This window comes from Leuciscus leuciscus (assembly GCF_965113295.1).
Source record: "Leuciscus leuciscus genome assembly, chromosome: 14".
In the NCBI taxonomy this organism is placed as follows: Eukaryota; Metazoa; Chordata; class Actinopteri; order Cypriniformes; family Leuciscidae; genus Leuciscus; species Leuciscus leuciscus.
Window position 1 is genome coordinate 20,132,961 of NC_138738.1, and position 20,927 is coordinate 20,153,887.

At 35.2% G+C, this 20,927-nt stretch overlaps 1 protein-coding gene across 4 annotated transcripts in view; it reads left to right on the plus strand.

Moving 5' to 3' along the window:
• Nucleotides 1-6,645: 6,645 nt before the first annotated feature.
• pkn2b (protein kinase N2b) overlaps nt 6,646-20,927 on the plus strand; it is a 44,977-nt gene continuing 30,695 nt past the window's right edge. For 2 of the 4 annotated variants that reach the window (XM_082136744.1, XM_082136746.1), the window contains exon 1: nt 6,646-7,068. In XM_082136744.1, the coding sequence (XP_081992870.1) occupies nt 7,048-7,068 (21 nt within the window). In that variant the 5' untranslated portion in view covers nt 6,646-7,047. The remainder of the gene's footprint in view (nt 7,069-20,927) is intronic. The other 2 variants (XM_082136745.1, XM_082136747.1) reach the window with 1 other exon arrangement.

The window sequence follows — 20,927 nt, forward strand, 5'->3', positions numbered from 1 at the left end:
AATCTAGTTCAAAACATATGTGCTAGATGTATTTGTGTTGGATTCATATGGTTTTCAAAAACTTTTTGAGAAACATTTCAATTGAATGACTTTAAAAATGTAATGTGGTTTAACCAGCTTTTTTGATGTTGTTTTGGGGTTTTACAAACATCAAATGTTTCCCATGTCATCCCATGTCTGGGAAATCGCACCACATGGCATTTTACAACCTGAAATAACCTTGCCTTGTTATAATTTTTTTTTTTTTTTAAGTCAAATAATTAGTTATTTCAAGAGATTTATTGACCTTGACAGACACGTGGGAGTGTCTGCATGGGTTCTCTTTCTGATATCAAGTCTACATGACTTTGTTGGTCGCACCACATGACTCTTAGCTCAAAGTTTTTTCAAATATTAATTTGTTTAAAAGATCTAAAACTATTTATTTATTTTTTTAAAAGAAGAAGAAACATTGTGACGAAGAGCATGCCAAACTTTTCTTTTTTTAGAATGACATTGGCAACATTCTTCAAAATTTATTCTATTGTAATCAACAGAATACAGAAATGTATAAAGGTTTGGAATGACATGAGAGTGAGTAAATAATGACAGAATTTTTGGAGTGAATTATCACTTTAACTCATAACTACTGCTATAAATTGTACAGCCAAAACATTAGAAATACTATGGCAATAAAAAAACTTTTTGTCTATGTGCAATCTATCTATCTATCTATCTATCTATCTATCTATCTATCTATCTATCTATCTATCTATCTATCTATCTATCTATCTATCTATCTATCTATCTATCTATCTATCTGTCTGTCTGTCTGTCTGTCTGTCTGTTCTAGATTTTAATTCTAGATTTATGGAGCATTTATATTAGCAATAATACTATCACACTATAATAATACTATAATACCAGTATGCATGTCTGTCATTTACAATAATAATACATTTTTTATTTTATATTTAATGTCATTTAAAACAGCAAAAACTAAAATCAGAAAAAGTTATAGTTTTAATACTTTTTATACTTTTTATAATTTTAAATCTTTTTTTCTTCATATAAGTTGTATTCTGACATTTTCGACTTCATGCAACACAAATATCTTAATTAATTTAAATGTAGAATTTAAAAACATGTTCATCACAGTGCCAGCCTGAGGTTAACACTGACACGTCTCTTAGTTGTTTCTTTGTAAGCTTATAAACACATTGTAAAGTGACTGATGGACATTGAACGCTCCTTTCCGTAGTTAAAAGTTGCTGTTATCAGATTATCATTTGTCGGATTTTATTCATGTTATTAACTCAAAATTCAAATAAGAAAAATCTCAATTTACAGGTAAAAAGAAACATGAACAAGGGGCTTTATCTGGTAAGCTAAAGTTTGCTTATTTTATTTATGAGCATCTGAGGTGACACGGGTAATTATTTACATTTGTTATTTGCTCTGGTTAATATGGAGATTAAATTAGGTGCTGCCTCCTTTAACCCTGACATTGACAGCTGTCATGTTTTAAAGTTGATCCCTTACTGCACATTCATAGGGGATTAAGGACTGAAAATGGCAAACTGTTTGAATGTGCATAAAAATGGATCTCTGTGATAAGCTATGGATAAATGAGCTGGGAAAATGGTAATGAAAACCTCTGAATGAATGGTCAACACCTGCTGGGGTTTGAATAGCTTTTTTTCTTATTGGTGGTTATTTTGCTTCATCTCTTTGCCAGATGCACCATGAATCTGAATCGAAATTGAATCAATTTCATACATGTAAAAGAAAAAATCTAAACAAAGAGCTAAACAAAATAGCTATTTGTATGTATGTATAGGGGAGAGCGGGGCACAAAGTAACGCTTTTTGACTTTCTCAGTTTGTGTAAATCTACTTATGGTTCAGAGTATTTATTTTTTCCCACATTACTTTCCCACATGTCTAGTACAATTATGTGTTTTTGTTTTATTAATACAGTATATACTTTTTTCTTGATATACCCCGAAAGAATGGAAGTGAAATGTGACAACATGCCCCATAGGTGGGGTACATTGTAACATGTGTGGGGGCACATTGTAACATAACATATGACAGCTTAAAATGTTATCTGATCTAATAAAAAAAATATACAAAACAAACTAAAATATTTTCTAAATAAAATACAATTAAAAAAAATTTCATATAAAATAATGGCAATTTTTAATAATTAAATATAAACTCATTTTTGAGTTTTGACTACGAACACATGAAAACACAGCTATACAACATAGTTCAAAACAAATAAATAATTAGTAATTTTTGAACATTGACTCTCAGTCTTTATTCACCTTTTTCTCACGTTTTCCCAATAAAATTAATAAAAGTATAGAATATAATAGCATATTTCTAATAGGGGCACATTGTAACGCAGTGTTACAACATGCCCCCGCCTGCACAACTGGGATTTAAACCCTGCTAGTGTCTTCTGCTAGTTAGTGAAGCATTAAAGAACTATCTCAACAGTTAAATAACATCTTGGAGATTAAAATAATATCAGATTTGTCTTATTTTAAATAAACACAAAAAATAGAGATGAAAAATTAACTTAAGTAAGAAATTTACTTTTGCTATGGTTTAATAAATGTCTATGGATATCTTCCAAAAAAAAAAAACATTTTGGCGGATTTTTTTTATATATATAGTGTTGATATGGCAACTAGTAAATACACAAAGTTTCGTCATCCAAGCATGTGCGGAAGTATTTAAAACAAGCGTGTTACAACTAGCCCCGCGTTAGGTTGTGCCCCGCGCTCCCCTATATATATATATATATATATATATATATATATATATATATATATATATATATATATATATATATATATATATATATACAAAGAGCTATTTTAACTACAGTAAAAGCTCATTTAAAGCAGTGTTTTAAGTGTTTTATAAATGACATCCTAATGGTGTGAGTTCAAAAGTTTAGAAGCATAAAAACAGATCTATTTCACATGTGGTGTTTGCAGATAGCCACTCATTTATGCAAAAAGCATGCAAACTCTACATGAAGAATAACCAAATGTGATATATGTGACCCAAGAGAACACGCATACATCTTACACTCTTCCTTCCAGCATACTGTAATTGACCAAGATTAATGGCTTTAATTGTTAGGTACAGATACCGTCATCATTCTATATAGGCTGGGTGTACATCGGTTGGAGCAACTTTGTCTTAATTAAGTGTGCAGGAAAACTTAAATAAATATATATATATATATATATATATATATATATATATATATATACACATACATGTTTGTATTCAGTAGAGTTGGTTCTTAGGTGTCTGAATCTTACAGGGAAATTATTCTATCTATTATGATTGTGCTGCTGTTTCTCCAATGAAAATAGTATAATTATAAACATTAAACTCAGGTGATGTTTCCTCACTGAAATTTTGATCAGGAATGAGGAAAATCCGACAGAGCTCCCTCTGGTGTACACAGGAAATAAAAAATAAAAGAAAAACATATGTCTAAACTGGAACATAATTAATTTCTTCTACATTCTACATAGGTGTCATTCTTGATGTTACTCTACTCTTCCACCAAGGAACTTGCAAGTTCTCGAACATGTCTGGGGGGGGACACGTGGTTACACATGGTTTGGCACTGTAAGGACGATAAGGTCCTTCTGTCTCCCCAACGCTATCTCACGACCTCACTCATACGAATTCGTACGATTTGTCTAAACCCACGTGATAGGTAGATTTGGAGGCGGGGTCAGGGGTATAGTTCATTCGTAAGAATTCATACGATTAGGGCAACTCGTAAAATATGTAGGCTACGATTTAGCAAAAATCGTACTAATTACGAGTGAGGTCGTATGAATTCTGTGACCATTATTGTCTAGACTAGAGCCATGTTAGCATCTATAGGACTGTAATAATAATTGTAGCCTATGGTTAATTAAAAAAAGCATAAAAACATTCCTTTCCCATTTTATTTCAACTTTTTTATGGATTTAGTTTTAGTTAACTACAATAACTGCATGCTCCGTAAAACTCGTTGTCATTAAAGTAGAGAGGAGAAAAATCGAGGAAGCATAGGCCTACAATGTCTCATTTCTTAGGCTACATGTCAGATCGACAAATTGTGTTCTTTATGTCACAGATATTGTCACACGTGTTCTTTATGTTTGTGTCCTTTATGTATCTGCCCACACATAGATTAAGGGATAGTTCACCCAAATGAAGCCCATACAATTGAAGTCAGTGGTCACCTAACCACCCAACATTCGTATCTTCTTTTGTGTTCTGCAGAAGAATTTCTTAGAGATTACAATTTACCACACGATGGCGCGAGAGAGAGAGAGAGAGAGAGAGAGAGAGAGAGAGAGAGAGAGAGAGAGAGAGAGAGAGAGAGAGTTTGGTTGTCGTTGTTGTTTAATCATGAAAATAAAAATGTTTTAAAAAGGCTATAGCCTATGATGGTGTTTTGGTTTGCATGTTGGTCGCACAACATGACATTGATTTTGTGGATATTGATTTGTTAAAATGTTTTATATAACAAAAGATTATGCCACACTATTTAATAAGAGTTTCTTTTCAAGAATTTCATTCTTCATTCATAATAATAATAATAATAATAATGCGAAGAATAACAAAGAAGAAGAAGATGATTTTTACTTGTAGGCCTACTTTAGAAAAGTTCAAACTAAACCAGATATCTCACATCGTAATTGTTATATTGCAATGTGCCACTAGATGGCGATAAAATACATGGTAATAGCCAAATGGAAGAATTTTATATAGACCTCTAATGGGAATTTTGTAACAGAAGGACTGCTATTCCCAACACCGAAATTAATACAGTATTCAACAGTATTATACTCAATGCATGTGCTTAATAAGAGTCTGACCATAGTGTGTGTGTGTGTGTGTGTGTGTGTGTGTGTGTGTGTGTGTGTGTGTGTGTGTGTGTGTGTGTGTGTGTGTGTGTGTGTGTGTGTGTGTGTGTGTGTGTGTGTGTGTGTGTGTGTGTGTGTGTGTGTGTGTGTGTGTGTGTGTGTGTGTGTGTGTGTGTGTCAAATAACTACTGGGAATGACCAATATCATTTCATTTTTTAATGATACTAAATTCCATGGTTCTTGAATGTCCCTTTACTATCAGCTCTGTGTTGAATATTAACCCTATACTGTACTGTCTCTCTCAAGTTTGACACTAGTGAGAGAATCCCTCCTTCACATATGAGTCATGACTCATGACTCAAAGCCAACCTGCTCCCACTGCAACATAGATAAAAAAATAAAATAATCAATTGCTATTATTACCCCTATTGCCCCAGAGTCAGGTTTTACTGGTTTTCCCTTGTGAACGCACAGAGCATTATGCTTTTATGGTAATGTTCTCATCTCCATACAGCTAAAAGCACCTTATAACAAGCACCTTATATTTATTAGAACAGCAGTTTTAAGGTAATGCTGCTGTGCTTTTAAGGCAATGATTCCTCATGCAGTACAACAGGGAGTCTTTTTTCTTAACTGTGCCATAGAAATCCATAATACACTGTCATTCTAAATAAGGAACTCTTGGGATGCTATTGCCATTTCATGCTTTAGTTTAGTCCAATGTCTAAACCCCTTTACTGAGCTTATTGCTGTAACCTATTATAAAAGCAACAGCAGATTATCATATGTGATAGAGAAACACATGGTCTAACACAGGAAGCCCAATTGTTACCACAGGAAGTTTCTAGCTCTTAGCTCTTTGGAAGCTGGGAAGTCAGAAAGCCAATGGTGGTTATGAGGTTTCAAACAGGAGATGACTCCTCATGGTATGAACCGAATTCAAACCAAAGATAGCTGCAGAAAACAGAGGAAAAGAAGGCTGAACAGATTTATGAACAATGTACAGAGCCATTTTAATGATCTAAATAAACTTAAAACATTAAATAATGTAGGGTTCATTATTAAAGAGGAGAGGAAAATTAAGGAAATTTGTGAGAAGATGAATCCGCAAGCTCGCAGTCCTTACAATCGGTGCATTATTCTTTGCTCTTATTTCACTATGCAGCTGTCAAACCAAATGATTTACATACATACTATATTTGTGCCTTGGCTTGGTTAAAAACTTGCTGCAGAACAGAAAAACTGTTGTTGTCTTTTATAAAAGACATTTAAGAAATAGGATGATAAATGGGCTAATAGGCTAGGCCTAATTCACATGTAAATGTGATATTATAATTTATAACAATAAGCGTTATTATAATGATATACTTTTATATTATATTAAATTATTCTAATAATATAATAAAATGTAATATAATATGTTGTAAATATTATATTATTATCAAGCACTAGAAATATGCTGTGCTTATAACTTAAATCCCTGTATAAATATCATAAATAAACAATAGCCGATTTGTTAACTAAAACATATTTCTACATTTCTGACAGGTTAAAGCCTACAGAATACACACAGCCCCACCTAGTATCAGCCTTGTGTAAAAATGTAATTCCTCAAATTTGGAATTTTGCCCCTGTTATAGACCTGTGTGTTTTTGTAATTATCAAACATTAAAGCTCTGATGTAATCTGATACGACGCTCTAGTAAATATACAAGAATGATTTAAACTCTATATTTGGCAGTGTGCATGGACACTCATGGGAAAATGCTTGCGAGTTTCTGATCACATGACTGGAAGTGTAGGATTTGACTCCAGCTGGGAGAGCAGGGGAGAGGAGCGTGTTCAACAATACACGCATTCAAAACACTCGCATGTCCACGTTCCTATTCGTGGATCTGTCACGGAAACCTATTGCATCGATTTCTTGAAACTTTTAAAGCTTTTACCCAATTGCTTTTTATACATCATACAAGGATATTTCGGCAGCGTCATGGGAATTGGGAAGTTTACCGGCTGCGCTATGGAATAGCTCAAGTCGTGGATCCGATGTGTTTTCTTCAGTATCAGGAAGAAATACGAGCTAACTTGGAGAGAAGTGGAGAGGTTTAACTTCATACAGACATTCCTCCTTTTTGCTTCCTTTGAGTTTGATTCAAAGTTATTAAGAGGCAAGATGGCGGCCGATTCCGTGCAGGTGAGAGAATTATTTTATCTTTTATTTACTAATCGCGCGCTTCAACATCAACACACTTTGATCTCAACATCCATGTTTTCATCTGTTTACTAAGTTACTTTAAAATACACTTATCTTAAGGATTAGATAGTGACTTATAACTGTGTCTGAAAGGGTTAAGTTAAATGTGGCCTAGAAATATTGACACAGAGACCAACTGTTGCTTTAATCCCAGGCCATAACTATAGTTAAACTATCCGTTTTATTGTAAATACAGTGTATTGTATAACGATATTGTATTTACATAACTCCAGTAGCATTCAGAACAGCAGTTTACTTGTACTTATTTGTGCTGGTTCGAATGTAGCTTTTAAATGATGATGATCTTAACTTAGTTAGTTTCTTTCTTTCAACGGCATACAGTTAACGTTATGCTATTAACGTTATTTGCTATGTTGACTGTTTGAAAAGTAAAGGAGTTTTCTGTGTGCATAGTCTACTGTCTAAAGTTGACTAATAATGTCCTTTCAAAAGCCATAAGAGCTGTTTTCAGGAAGGAAATATTAAATGATTAAAAACATTTAGCTAAACAAATGAATTTGTGCTCACACAATAAATGTAAACTGGAGCAGAACCCCTCTTTCGTGTCTGTGTCGTGAGGGGAAAATCTGGAGTAAAATCTATTATTAGTAACATATCCTGAATTATTCCACCCTGGCAACTCCCTGAAACACTTCTGAATTTACTGTGAGGCTATGTCAGTGTTTGTTTGCCTGCTTTTTATGAAACGCGTTTCTAAAAATGATGGAAGTTACTTAAAGAAAATGTAGTAATAGTAAAATAAAACTGACGTCAAGAGCAAAACTGAACAATATGCAATGTTTGATTTTGTTGGGAATGAGGGAAAAGTATAAACTGTTTTTTTTTTTTTTTTTTGCGAATGGAAGGTCAGATGTAAATTAATATTTTGTCTTACGTAAGGGTTTTAGTCCAGCTGTTGATGGTCTTCACATGGTAATCTAACCAAAGTTTGTGTCTGACATAGATTTGTTTATTTCTTGTTGTAAGGCATGTTTCATCAAATATAATGCCAAGTTTGCTTTTTTGGCTTTTTGACTAGGCTAATTAGCTAGCCTAAACCCTTTACATTTATTCATTTAGTTTGTGTGACACATTGTACAGCAACACTGTCATTGTAATGAGACATTGGCCTATGTTTCAAACCTCAAGATAGAATAAAGTACAAACAATTGATAACAATCAGTAAAGTAGTAGTATAGAAAGTAAAAATCAGGCACTTGCTAATATGATCCTTTTTAAACTCCAGTCATTTTGTTGATTTGAGAGGGAATAGTTTGATTGCTGTGTTTGGGTTGTCTCCTCCCAATCTAAATGCAGTGAGGCACAACTGAACCCCAGCAAGTTAACTGATACTCTTAGTTTGAATGTTCAGAGGCACTCCGGCAGGTTAGTTTTGGCTGGAGTGTGGGACAGGTATCCTCTTTGGCATGGCCCTTATCTGGAGCCAAATCACCAGTTACTGAAGGAGAGAGAGGCATTAGCTCAGAAATACCACAGTCTTTGGGTGGGAAGTTATTTGTAGAGCTGAGGGAAGAGGATGTAAGGATAAGCTATTTATTTAGGCTATAATATTTTTATTAATTTTTTTTATACATTTAGCATATATGTCAAATGTATTTAAATAGTAATTAGCTACCAGCCAACAAAAAACAAGCTGTGCACTGTTTGATACTACAACGGTATTCAATTTTTTATTTATTTTTTTAAGAGGTTGGGCCATGCACAAAATGTCAGATGAATGTGTTTAGCCATGACGTCTCATTGTTTTGTAGTACCTTTGGTTTTGGTTTCAATCCGTTGTGCTCTGGCTGCATGCAGTCACGTAATAGGCTGCAATGTACTGCCCAATATTCCATTGCAATCAATTGCAAAAATAAATATAGCTGTAGGTAACAGTTTACAGAATACAAATGCTATAGGAAGTTACAATAAAGAAGTACATGAAATGGACTTCTGTGTTGATAAATGTCAGAGCAGTCAAGTTACAGGGTTTATGTTTGTTTTGTTTCATCTGACTATATAACAATTTAGCAGTAAACTTAACTTTACCCGACTGAATTTGAGGACTAGATGTGTATTTGTATCATAATTTTCAGTTGATAATATTGCATCTCAACATTGATACCAATTAATTTATAACAAATTGCTTATATATAAATATATATATATATAAAGTGTAGTGTGTGTAAAACTTGTATCTTAATTACATCCATAATATTCAAAAGCTGTAAATATCATTCAGGGTTTTTATATTATTTAATTTTTTATTCCATGACTAAAATAAAAAAATCTGTTAAAATCTGATATCTGTTCAAATAACAGATCCACTGGGTGACTGTATTCTTTAGAAGTCAAATGCTGTGAGAAAATAATGGCTTATCAGTCAGCCTGGTGCCAAATTTGTTCCCTTTGAGGAGTAGGACTCTCATGTGAATAAGGTAGCAAGGTTGAACTGTTTGAATATTTAATATTTATGAATGATTGATTAGGCTATTAATTAAATGTTGTTTAAAATTATTATATTTAATTGGTAATTTATAACCACTAGATGCTAGGCAAACATGCATCCCATCCATCAATTAGCCTCAGACTGTTTAAGAACCGTGTAGAATGAGTAAAGTATTTTTCCCCCATTTAATGAAGAGTCTGTCTGTCCTTTAACCCTCATTTTTACTTGTCAAGTCAGCTGGCATAACACCATATTCACTTTGTTTAGGCTAATCTAGTTCTATAAAGCAAGACGTATCCTGAGTGATCCGTGCCGGAGCACAAGGTCTATTGGCTTATGTGTTTGCTGTGAGTGTGAGTTAACTGCCGTGGTAAAGGTAATGGAGCAGATACGGTAGTGGGTTAGAGGAGATTCTTTTCACTGCTGTTGGTCATGGTAAAACCATAATAGGATGAGCTCTGAGATAAAACTAAAAGGGTAATTCTCAAACCCTCATTGGCTCTGAGCTCATTCATGACTCTCCCTTCTGTGGGTGGAGTCTCAAAGAACTGGCCAGTCACCGATGATGTCATGGAGTTCCCAGCATAGTTCTGTGAAGGTCTTCACATGTTGGAGCTCTTCTTTCTTCCAGTTTTTAACTTGGTTTTTGAATTTCTGTACAGTTTTCAGAATCACTAAAGTAAATCTGAACATGGACACTAAAACTTTGTGATATTGTAAAATAATAAAAATATATGAAACATTTATTTGTACTGTAATTTGTAGTTATGCAATAATTTAACAATTATATATAGTAATAGATAGCAATATTAACCTGAACGCAATGCAAAATAATGATTAGATCATCAGAGCTTTGATTCACTTAATCAGTGAACCAAACTCTAAAGCAATTATTATTAATTATTATAATCATTGTAATTTTCTTATAGAGAGGAACTCAGAATGTCAAAAAGAGAGAATGAATCTTTTGTTTCAGGCTTTCTCTCTCTGTTAACATCACTGTTGTCCAGTATGTGTCTCATTGAAACAACTCTAACCGCACTGAGGAACAGCCGTTTCAGAGATTCCGCTTATTTGGATATTTCTTGTACATAGGCTACATACGGAATATAAAATGTCTAGTTTAAAAGGTTAATAATCTACCCGGTTATAATAAAACAAATAACGTACACTAAACACAAGTGCAATGCAGTAGCAGGTGAGCTACTGAGCAAGTTTACTATATCAGAATAAAGCCATACATTTGGAGCTGGTTATGTGATGTTTAAAAGTATTAGTTTACTAATCATGCACAATGGTTGAAGTGTTTTGACTTTTAAGGTCATAACATAGCATTCTACAAGAAAGAAAAAGCACAGAAAAAGTCTTTATTAATGGATAATGAGTAAAATAAAAACACCAACATTTACTCTATTACGATTACAGGTGCACTGTAGTCGCAATAGAGTAAATGTTTTTTTGCATTTTTTTTTTTTTACTGCCACTAGTGTTCATTTCAGCTGGAAACTGCAGTTTATTTATTTTTTAGGTTTGCAAAAAGGCACGTTTTTCCAATGAACCTGGGTTGGAACTCTCCCTTTAACATTGTCAGTGACATAAGATTTCTCACACATTCTCTCTGAAATCTTGTACAGGTAAATGGTACACTTTCTGCCTCAGTGTGTCACAGGCCATGTGTCAACCTGCTGTTTGCTGTATGGGAGTTTGTTATGCAATGTGGCCACTGTGTTCCCTGTGAGTGGATTTGTTCCTCAGCCAGCTTCTTCTCACAGGGTGGGGCATTTGTTACTGGAGAAAAATCCAACCGATAGACATGGCCAATATCCTTTTATTCTTTATTTCTTCCTTTCTTTTTTCATGTACATTTGTATATGTTATGAGCATATGTCAAAACTCTAGAGCAGATGCTTATGGCTAGTATGGCAGCACAGCTTAATATGGTAGCGTTCATACAGCGTTTTGTTTTTTTACGAGTGTGCCAACCCCATTCTATAACCAAACTGACACCTGCACATTTGCAGGGCTCACAAACGCATTCTCGACAAACCCGTACTAGTTGTCTGGCACGTCATATAATGTGAGAGCCACAGTGAACTGTATAATCATTAGGGATGCACCGATATGAAAATTTTGGTCGATACTGATAATTTATTTTTGGAAAGCCGATAACCGATATTGGACAATTTGTGAGAGCAAAAACAAAAGTCTCAACATTAAAAGCAATGTCCCAAGCACATAATGTTCTCATTATTATTTTATGAAGCCTATATGTTGCACTTAACTGTTTTTTTCTTTTTTTTAAGTGATTCCAATAATATTTTAAAGGACGATTCCGGTATTTAACACTTTGAGTCTATTTTGTAGTTTGTTTTGGATGAACAAGAGTGGTGGACAAAGACATTTTGACAATGGTTCCTGTCTCGACTTCTTGACTATTTTAGAATTGCCCATGACCGCTTTAGAATGGGAGTCTATGGCCATGCACAAACATGCCCTTAAAACAACCCTTCACGTTCGTTTTCAAAACTGTTCAACTAACCGAGTGGTTAATGGTGTTAAATATCGGAATTGTCCTTTAAGTGATTCAAAACCATCAAGGCAAACAGTGCACATCTGAAGAGTCTCAGCTGAAGGAAATATATCGGCCAACTTTTCTTATCAGGCAGACGATAACATTAAAATGAACCTATATCGGCCAATACTGATATGGTGGCCAATATATCGTGCATCCCTGATAATCATGACGGGTTTAGTTTACTCATGGAGACGGATAAATTATTTGCGTTCATCCGCAGATCCACCAAAGCTGCAATGGTGCGACGCCTGCGCCTTAAACGTACTCTGCACTTGGTTACTACGCATTTAAAGTCATTGTTGGTTGTTTAAAATATCTGATGGATGAACTCGCTCCTCGATTAGACTAATTTATTTAATAACACTGTACATTTTGATTAAAACTTCCTGATGTTGTGGACATCACCATTTTTGAAAACTTGCTGAATACGGTTGTGAATCCTGAAAATGTGCTGGCTCTTAAGCGGCGCTGCCATACTAGCCATTAGCATCTGCCAGAGCCATAGAGAGAGAGAGAGTTGCGACACTCCCATAGACCTCCGTTGTAAATAATGGCGGCGCTTTTAACCGCCTACTTCCGGGATATGAAGATCGGAATAGTTCCAAACACTGTCATTTGGGCGTTGGACACCATTCACTTACATTGCTGCACGTCGAGTTGTTCCAGAGTTAAGTTGCCGAAATATCGACCTCTTTTGAATTGTCAACTGTCTATATTGTATCAGAGGCCCTTTGCGATGCTTATACTGGTCTTCATTTGTACATGCACAGCGTAATTATTTATATTTTATGTTGGTTGTTTCAACCAATTTTCAAGCACTGCCTGCTAGCTAACGTTAGTTAGCTAGCGCGACTTCGGCTAAGAGTTCGGTAATGAATCGCTACCACCTTTATAGCAACTTTTATTTAATTAAATTTTTTGGGATATACTAACTTTTCATTATGTTATTATTGTCTTGAGTGAAGCGGCTTGTGAGAACAATGCTGGATTTTTATGGCCATCACCAGTCCTGTCTGTTTCATGGATCACCTGCCCCTGGTTTTTGTTTTTCTTGTTCACACACACAAGCACACATTTTTGTTGTCTGTCATTGTTTAATAAAAAATATTTTATTTGAAAACCTTCATTTGTATCAGCCATGCTTAAATTCGTTTTTAATCTGTTATAGTTTTGATAATGTGTATGGCCTTAATCTTAAAATAATATTCTTAGTCTTAACATGATCATGTTTCACGTTGTGGTCCTGGGGGTGGCCACTTTCATCAGAAGAAGTGAGCTAGCTTCTAAGCGAATTCTGAACGGACCGCCACGGCAGACCTCCTCTTTGCGTGATCACGAAGGTAGGCTAATGGCTGAATCAAAATTTATAAGCAAAATCACGGGAATCAATAGCCTAATACAGCCCAGTTGTGCTAAAATAAATATCATGAGACGTCCATCATCAGATGAATGATATGGAAAAGTTAAGTTAGAGCCGCTAAAGCCAGTGCTACTACCCATGCGAACATGAACACTAAGCTTTTCCCTCCAAAAATATAGCCTAAAATATAGCCTAAAACTTATCTCCAAATGCAAAACTGACATTAACAAAATGCAATAATGCAATAACAGCTGAAAAAGTACTTGGGTGTGTGTTTTATTTTATATTTACCGTTCAATAATGCAATCGCTGCTGTCTGTCCCATAGAAGAACATGACAGCCAGCGTACGTTTTGGAACTATTGGGGCTTACATGAACCACGTGACAGCCATAGCGGCGACATCAAAGAGTGTCGCAACTCTCTCTCTCTATGGCTCTGGCATCTGCTATAGAGTTTTTTTGTGCAAAACATGACGGGATTAGGGATAAACATAAACAGTGCTCATAATCGATTACATTGATGCATCGTTCCAGCCATACTCATGACCCTTAAGGTCCAGTCACATTTACACTTGTTAAAAAAAAAAAATTGTGACAGAAATTTCAATAGGAATCCACTTTTAGCTAGGGCTGCACGATTATAGGCTGCATATTTGTAGTGTCTGCGTGAGAGCACCCTCTGGCGTTCAGATGGAATAGCATTTACTGATCCAGCCGTTCTGCGCATAAAATAATTGCAGCCTTTGCCAAATCGTGTGCAGTTTCATAGTGATTAATTGTGCAGCTTAGTGTAAGCTGTGCTACACTACTGATAATACACAATCAACCTTTTTCCTTGTGAAATTTCAGCCAAATTTGTGACAGTAATTCTAAATCTACACGCAAAACAAGCAACTTTCTCATGTGGCCAGATTTAATTGAGTATTTTGTGTGGTTCTGATTGGTTGAATTTGAGGAAGGAGATTAAGGCAGCTGGAACTGCAGCGTGCCCGTTAGTCTTTGACCCTCGTTATTTTAAGACCACCAATACCTCGGTCCGAGTTGCCGTCATTTAGCAAAAGCTTAACCATAAGGCTTATCCAACATCAGCCATACCTTGAATGGAACTCTTCGCTGCCAAAACTAGCTTAAACGTTGGATTGGTTTCACATTCACAGGCTGTGTTGGAGCTCTGTGCTGCTTTATAGTTTTACATTTGGAGTGGGAATGTATATTTCAAGAGAGTTCTAAGTCTCTTAAGATTGCTTGAGTTTTTTTTTGCTATTAAGAGGGAACAATGTTGGGGTCTGTGTGCACAGCTGGAATCGTCCATTTCTTGGTAAGAACCAGTTCTGTATTGTTTGGTTTATGGTCATGCACACGTTTAATTTACCTTTTTTTGTTATTTTTTTTTGTTATGATTAATGTGTGACAAGTTGATTGAACTTTGACGGAGGGAGTCACAAGGAATCGTTGGCGAGTTGCCTAATTATGTGTCATATTCCACTTAAAAGCCTAAAATAAAAATATTAAGCATGTCTAATAACTATTAGGGCTGAATGATTAATTGCATTTGCGATAATATCGCAATATGATAAAATGATACTTAACCGCAAATGCTGCGGTTAAGTTCTGATCAAGTGATGCGAGAGTAAAGCAGTCTGTAGAGGAAGCGTCAACTTGGCACTTTACGCATATAGGCCTGGCATACAGGAAAGAACAGTTTGTTTAATCTATCTAATATTGTGTTGTTCTATACAATAGGGGTGGAAGAAAATATTCTTTCTCCAACGATTCTGGATCGATCCTGAGCTTAGTTTTTAAACCGCAGACGCTGCATAGTATTCAAAACACCCGTATTCTGCTTGCTTCTTATATTAAAATTAGAGCTCAACCGATTCATTGGTTTTGCCGATATATCGGTACCGATAGTTGATTGGTGGAACTATCGCTATCATCAAAAGTCCATGCCGATAGTTTTTCCGGGATGTTTGCCGTCGAGGCTGAGAGGACTAACATTAGTAGCCTGATGGATACCTCAAGCAGTTAAAACAATGTGACAAAAAAACACATGCACGCAAACCTCACCTAAATGTTTTATGTCGCAATTGTTCCCATCTTTTGCGTTAGTTTATATCCAGCTGGTCACTTTTATGCATTCATTAGCCGGCGATGTTGCAAATTTAAAGCTAGTGACGTGATTTCTCAACATTGATATGTTCATGTAGCCGACATAAACATAAACAAATCAGAAACGCATTCGTATTTGTTATTTTTTTTATCACTACAATACATATTGTTAATTTGATTAAATAATCAAGTGTTCTAAAATAGAAGCAAATAAAGTGAGAGACTGTACATGTAATATAGGTCCACATTTATGACATTTTAAATGGCCATCTTTAAGCATGACTCTTTGGATTTAAATGAAATGGTAACAATTTACAATAAGATTCCATTTTTAGCATTAACTACTAAGGTTAATAAATGTTGAAGTATTATTTATTGTTGTTAATTTCAACATTTCCTAATACATTTGAAATTGAGTTTTATTTTTTATTTTCTGTCATTACCTTAATGTACTATTAACTAACATGAATGATAAAGGTACAATTGTATTGCTCATATTAATACATGCAGTAAAAAATTTATATTGCATAATGCACATAGTTCATGAAAGCTAGCTAATACATCCTTGTTAACAAATGGGACTTGCAAAGTGTTACCTATGAAATTTACATATATGTTTCTAGGTTATAGCTAAAGAAACACACATTTGACGTAATATTTTAATGTTTAAATTATTTTCTGTAGAGTTCGTTCTGTAGAACTTCTCATTTCAATATATTCATATATTTATTTCATTTAGCACATTTCAGTTCAGCACTGTTGTACTTGGAGTGTTATGTTTGTTTTTAATCCAGTATCCATTTAAAAAAATATCGGTTGAATAATCGGTTATTGCCATGTACGGTCAAACCTAAATATCGGTATCGGTAAAATCCACTATCGTCAACCTCTAATCAAAATTCAAAAACTCACTGACATAAGGCTGCTTTCAAATTTCAAATACTCATGTGCGCTTTGTGAACGCTCACACATGCGGCTGTGTGCAATTGTGTGAAATGAATGTAAACACAGGCAGTTATGTCAAGGGATTAACCAGACAGGACAAACCATATGTTATATTTCAAAAGAGATCTGTGCATTAGTGTGAAATTGAATGCATTTTGTCGGATATCCCGCAACAAATTTTGATAATGATCAATTAGTGCTGAGCGGTATGACCAAAAATTTATATCACAGTATTTTTCAAAATTATGCTCATTTCACGGTATATGTGGTGTATATATTTAAAGAGATGCCAACAGGAGGCACTTTAGGAGCGGCAGAAACAGCGGTTTCCCCGGCAACGTCTGTACACAAACCAGCGCAGCGCTCATAAACGCTGCTTTTTCAGGAAAGATAAATTAAGATTTTAAATGAAAATAACATCGAAACTTCTAAAGAGAGTCAGTTCCCTTCAAAGATACATTCATATAAAAACACCCGCGCTGCGGTTTGACTTTGAAACGCGCAGTGCTCATGTTTTTTCAACAATGTCAAAGCCTTTTGGAAAATCTATTTGTGGCGGGCAGTGTTGATATTGTGAACCAATGTATGGGAAACACTGTAATATAATTTGACAGCTATCAATTATAGTTCTAACTAGTGCTGGGCGGTATACCGGTTCATACCGAATACCGCTGTTTATTTTTGTTATGATATGAATTTTGAAAATACCAACGTATGTCGCTTTAACAAAGTTTGGAACGGTGTGTGAGAGGGGTCGCTTTTCACTGTTGCACTGTGGTGAGGAGGGCACAGCCTTTAGTGTTACTAAGCGTGACGGTGAGAGAAAAATAAAAGTGTGACGGTGAAGGTTAAACTAGGTTAAAATAGGTTAAACTATAATTGATAGCTGTCAGCACTAAGTTTAACCCATCCATCTTCACCCGTCACGCTTAGTAACACATACAACTGTGCCCTCACCACAGTGCAACAGTGAAAAGAGACCCCTCTCAAACAGTGTAGCGTTGCGTTCCGATCGTTGTTAAAGTGACATTACGATCACTTTAATTTTTTATTAATTTAACTTTAATTTAATAATTTGAAGAATTTTTGTAAGAATTTAATGCGGTATATTAAAAATTTATATTATAACAAAAATAAACACCTGTATACTGCCCAGCACTGTGATCAATGTTAATTATGTCTTCGATTAATAAAAAAAATATAAAAAAATACACACACATAAATGTATGTGTGTGTATATATGTATGTATGTATGTATGCATGCATGTATGTATGTGTGTATATATATATATATATATATATATATATATATATATATATATATATATATATATATATATATAATATATATATATAATTTTTTTATTATTATTAATCAAAGACATTTTGATCGTTATCAAAATTAGTTGCAGCCCTCGAAGAATCATGATGTATTGAGGAATACATTTTTATCCTCTACCCAGTAGGCTACTGATACTGACATTATTTCTTCCAGATATGGTCTATAGCTTTACGATTTATAGACTGTTGCACTTAAAAGCTTGTGGTGACCTTCCAGACGTTTATACTTCCCTTTTTTTCAGAAAGCCTCTAGTTTAAATCACACCACTTGTTTTTCGCTCTGTGTGGCCACATCTAGTTGATTTGAAGCAGTTGGGCTCCTCGGTCAGTGATCTGTGTGCGCTGACCCCACCCTGCTGATAACACACGCTCTGAATGCCAAACCCCATGTTTGCTGTGTCTCTATAAATCTTTCTCAGGAGGGGTGGTCTTATTCACCGCACAGGCATGTTTGTGTGAACTTTGAGAATACAGGGCAGGCCATGCTGTTGTGAGAAGGCTGTGAACCGACCTATGGTGGAAAATTATTCTCAGTTGAACTTGTTTTGATATTGACCTTGCAAAAGCAGTTTGATATCTAGTTGTGTTGGATGGATGCGGACAAACCACCCTAAAGACTGTAAATGACTTATAAAGCATTGTAAATTAGGGCTTTCACAGTACCAATATTTCAGTAGTAGCCGCCGGTACCAAAAACAGTAAATTGTGGTTCTCTGTACCAGTGCAAAAACTGTTGAATTAAGCATTTCCAGTTTCCGATTCAAATGCGCATTTAAAAAATCTATTATATAATCAAAAAAGCAGTCGTAAATGGGACCTATTAAGCAAAATTCATTGTGTACGCAACCACCCTATAATGATGAAAATCCACCCGCTCCTTTTTCTTTAAAAAATCCTCATAAACCTTAAGTCTCATTGCTTAAAAACGGCTTGTTCTATGTGACGTCACATTGCTTAGGCCAGTGGTTCTCAAACTTTTTTTTTTGTCGTGCCCCCCCCCTTTAAACCTTTTAAAAAAATATGCACCACACCCCAAAGCAAATTTAATAAATAAAAACTGAAAGATTTTTTAAAATGCATTGAAGAACAACTGCAACAGTTTCACTTTGTAATGTCATTATTTTTAATATAACAGCAAGAGAGAATAATAATACAGAATATTAACTTTTAATTTAAATAAACAAAAACATTTAAATTTTTCAGTGATGCTTTAGATGAACAATATATAAAAGTGCAAATATATAACTGCTTTTGATAGCGCCTCACGTGCTCAGCTTCTTGTTCGTCTTCTCACCGGAACACGCACAGCTGCGGAGTTGCTTGCTCGTCAACAATCGCAGCTTGTGATTCGGTCCGCTGAAGAGGTGCTTTTCTATAGAGCTGGTAAGTCCCGCCCCTTCCGCTAACCCCACTGGACCTCTCGGTTGAAAAATCGTCAATGCAAAAATCGTCAATGAGAAAATAATTATTTTCGGGACCCGTTTGAATTTTGCCATGAATGTGAACATATGTTGTCTGTGAATTTTTAATATAATTTTTCATGTGAAGAATGCTACAATTTAGCGGGTAGAAGTTTGATACGGTTAGACTTTGTGTGAGAGCACTTTGTGGACTACAACTCTTCGCTGCTTTCGGCGTGTTTGATATCTAATCGGAAGAAAGAACAGCCCATTTGGTTTGAATGGTGACATTTGGGTACAAAACACACAGGCATCTCAATCTGTCTCCATAGATTATCGCAGCATTAGCACCGTGATTTGACAAGTGGAGGGAAAATGTGTTATGGGGTGACGTCACATAGGCGACATGTAGTCTTTCTCTTTAAGTCTTTTCCACAACTGCTAGCCAAAGAATCATACAATATACTGTCAAACTCGTGACATGAAAAATTATATAAAAAATTCACAGACAACATATGTTCACATTCATGGCACAGTTCAAACGGGACCAGAAAATAATTATTTTCTCACATTCACTTGCATTGACGATTTTTCAACCTAGAGGTCCACTTGGGGGTTTACGGATGGGCGGGACTTACCAGCTCTATAGCGAGCAACTTCTATGTCGGGCTTGTGTTCCAACGGTGACAAGACAACGGTCTGAAGAAGAATGATTCGGTGTAATTGCCGTTCAATGCCGCTTTATAAAGGCAAGAGCACTAACCGGTATTCACGCACTTGAACGCCATTGCAACGACTTTTTTTTTTCTTTTTTTTTTTTTTTCTGCTGATCTCCCATGTTTCATAATACAATCGGTTTACAGAAATTACAAATTGAAATAATACCTCTTCTATCTCCATGCAGCATATATTTTCTATTTCGGTAGGCATCCTGTCACTTTGCCACATGAGCACCTGTACAACAATTAATAAGTGAACATGAAGCAACATGTTTGTGTGTGTATGTTGCATGTTTTCGTTATAGCGCATAGCGAACATTGCAACTGTATTTGTGAGTGTGTGTTGCTCATCCATCGCTGGAAAACAGCTGAAAAAACTCAACTAAACAAATTAATCAAAAAACATTCAGAAACTTCCTGGTTTATTCTCAAAGTTGTTGCTTCTGCCGGAGTCTCTCCTTTATCAGTGTCCGACTCCTGTTCATGCGTATAGTGCTGAACACCACTATGGTATGGTGCATGGTATAATAAATTATCTGTAGGGTATTTTGAGCTGAAACTTCTCAGAGACATTCTGGGGACACCTGAGACCAATATTAGCCTACATCTGGTAAAAATGGGCAAAAAATAAATAATAGGTCCCCTTTAATTGTACAAGGAATCTATTATTTACATTGTGTTTACACTTGGATATAATGTAAGGATTCATGAGCATGCGGCTTGCATAGAACAAAACAAAACCTTGTGGGTTTTCAGATGCGTTAAGCAATTTCTAACTAACTTGTTGATTCGCCTTTCTCTGACTTTACATGGCGTTCACGTGCTCAACAGATATGATTGTGATTGGCTACAAAACCTCTAGTAAATAAAGTTTTTTTTGTTTATTTGTTAAAATATAAAC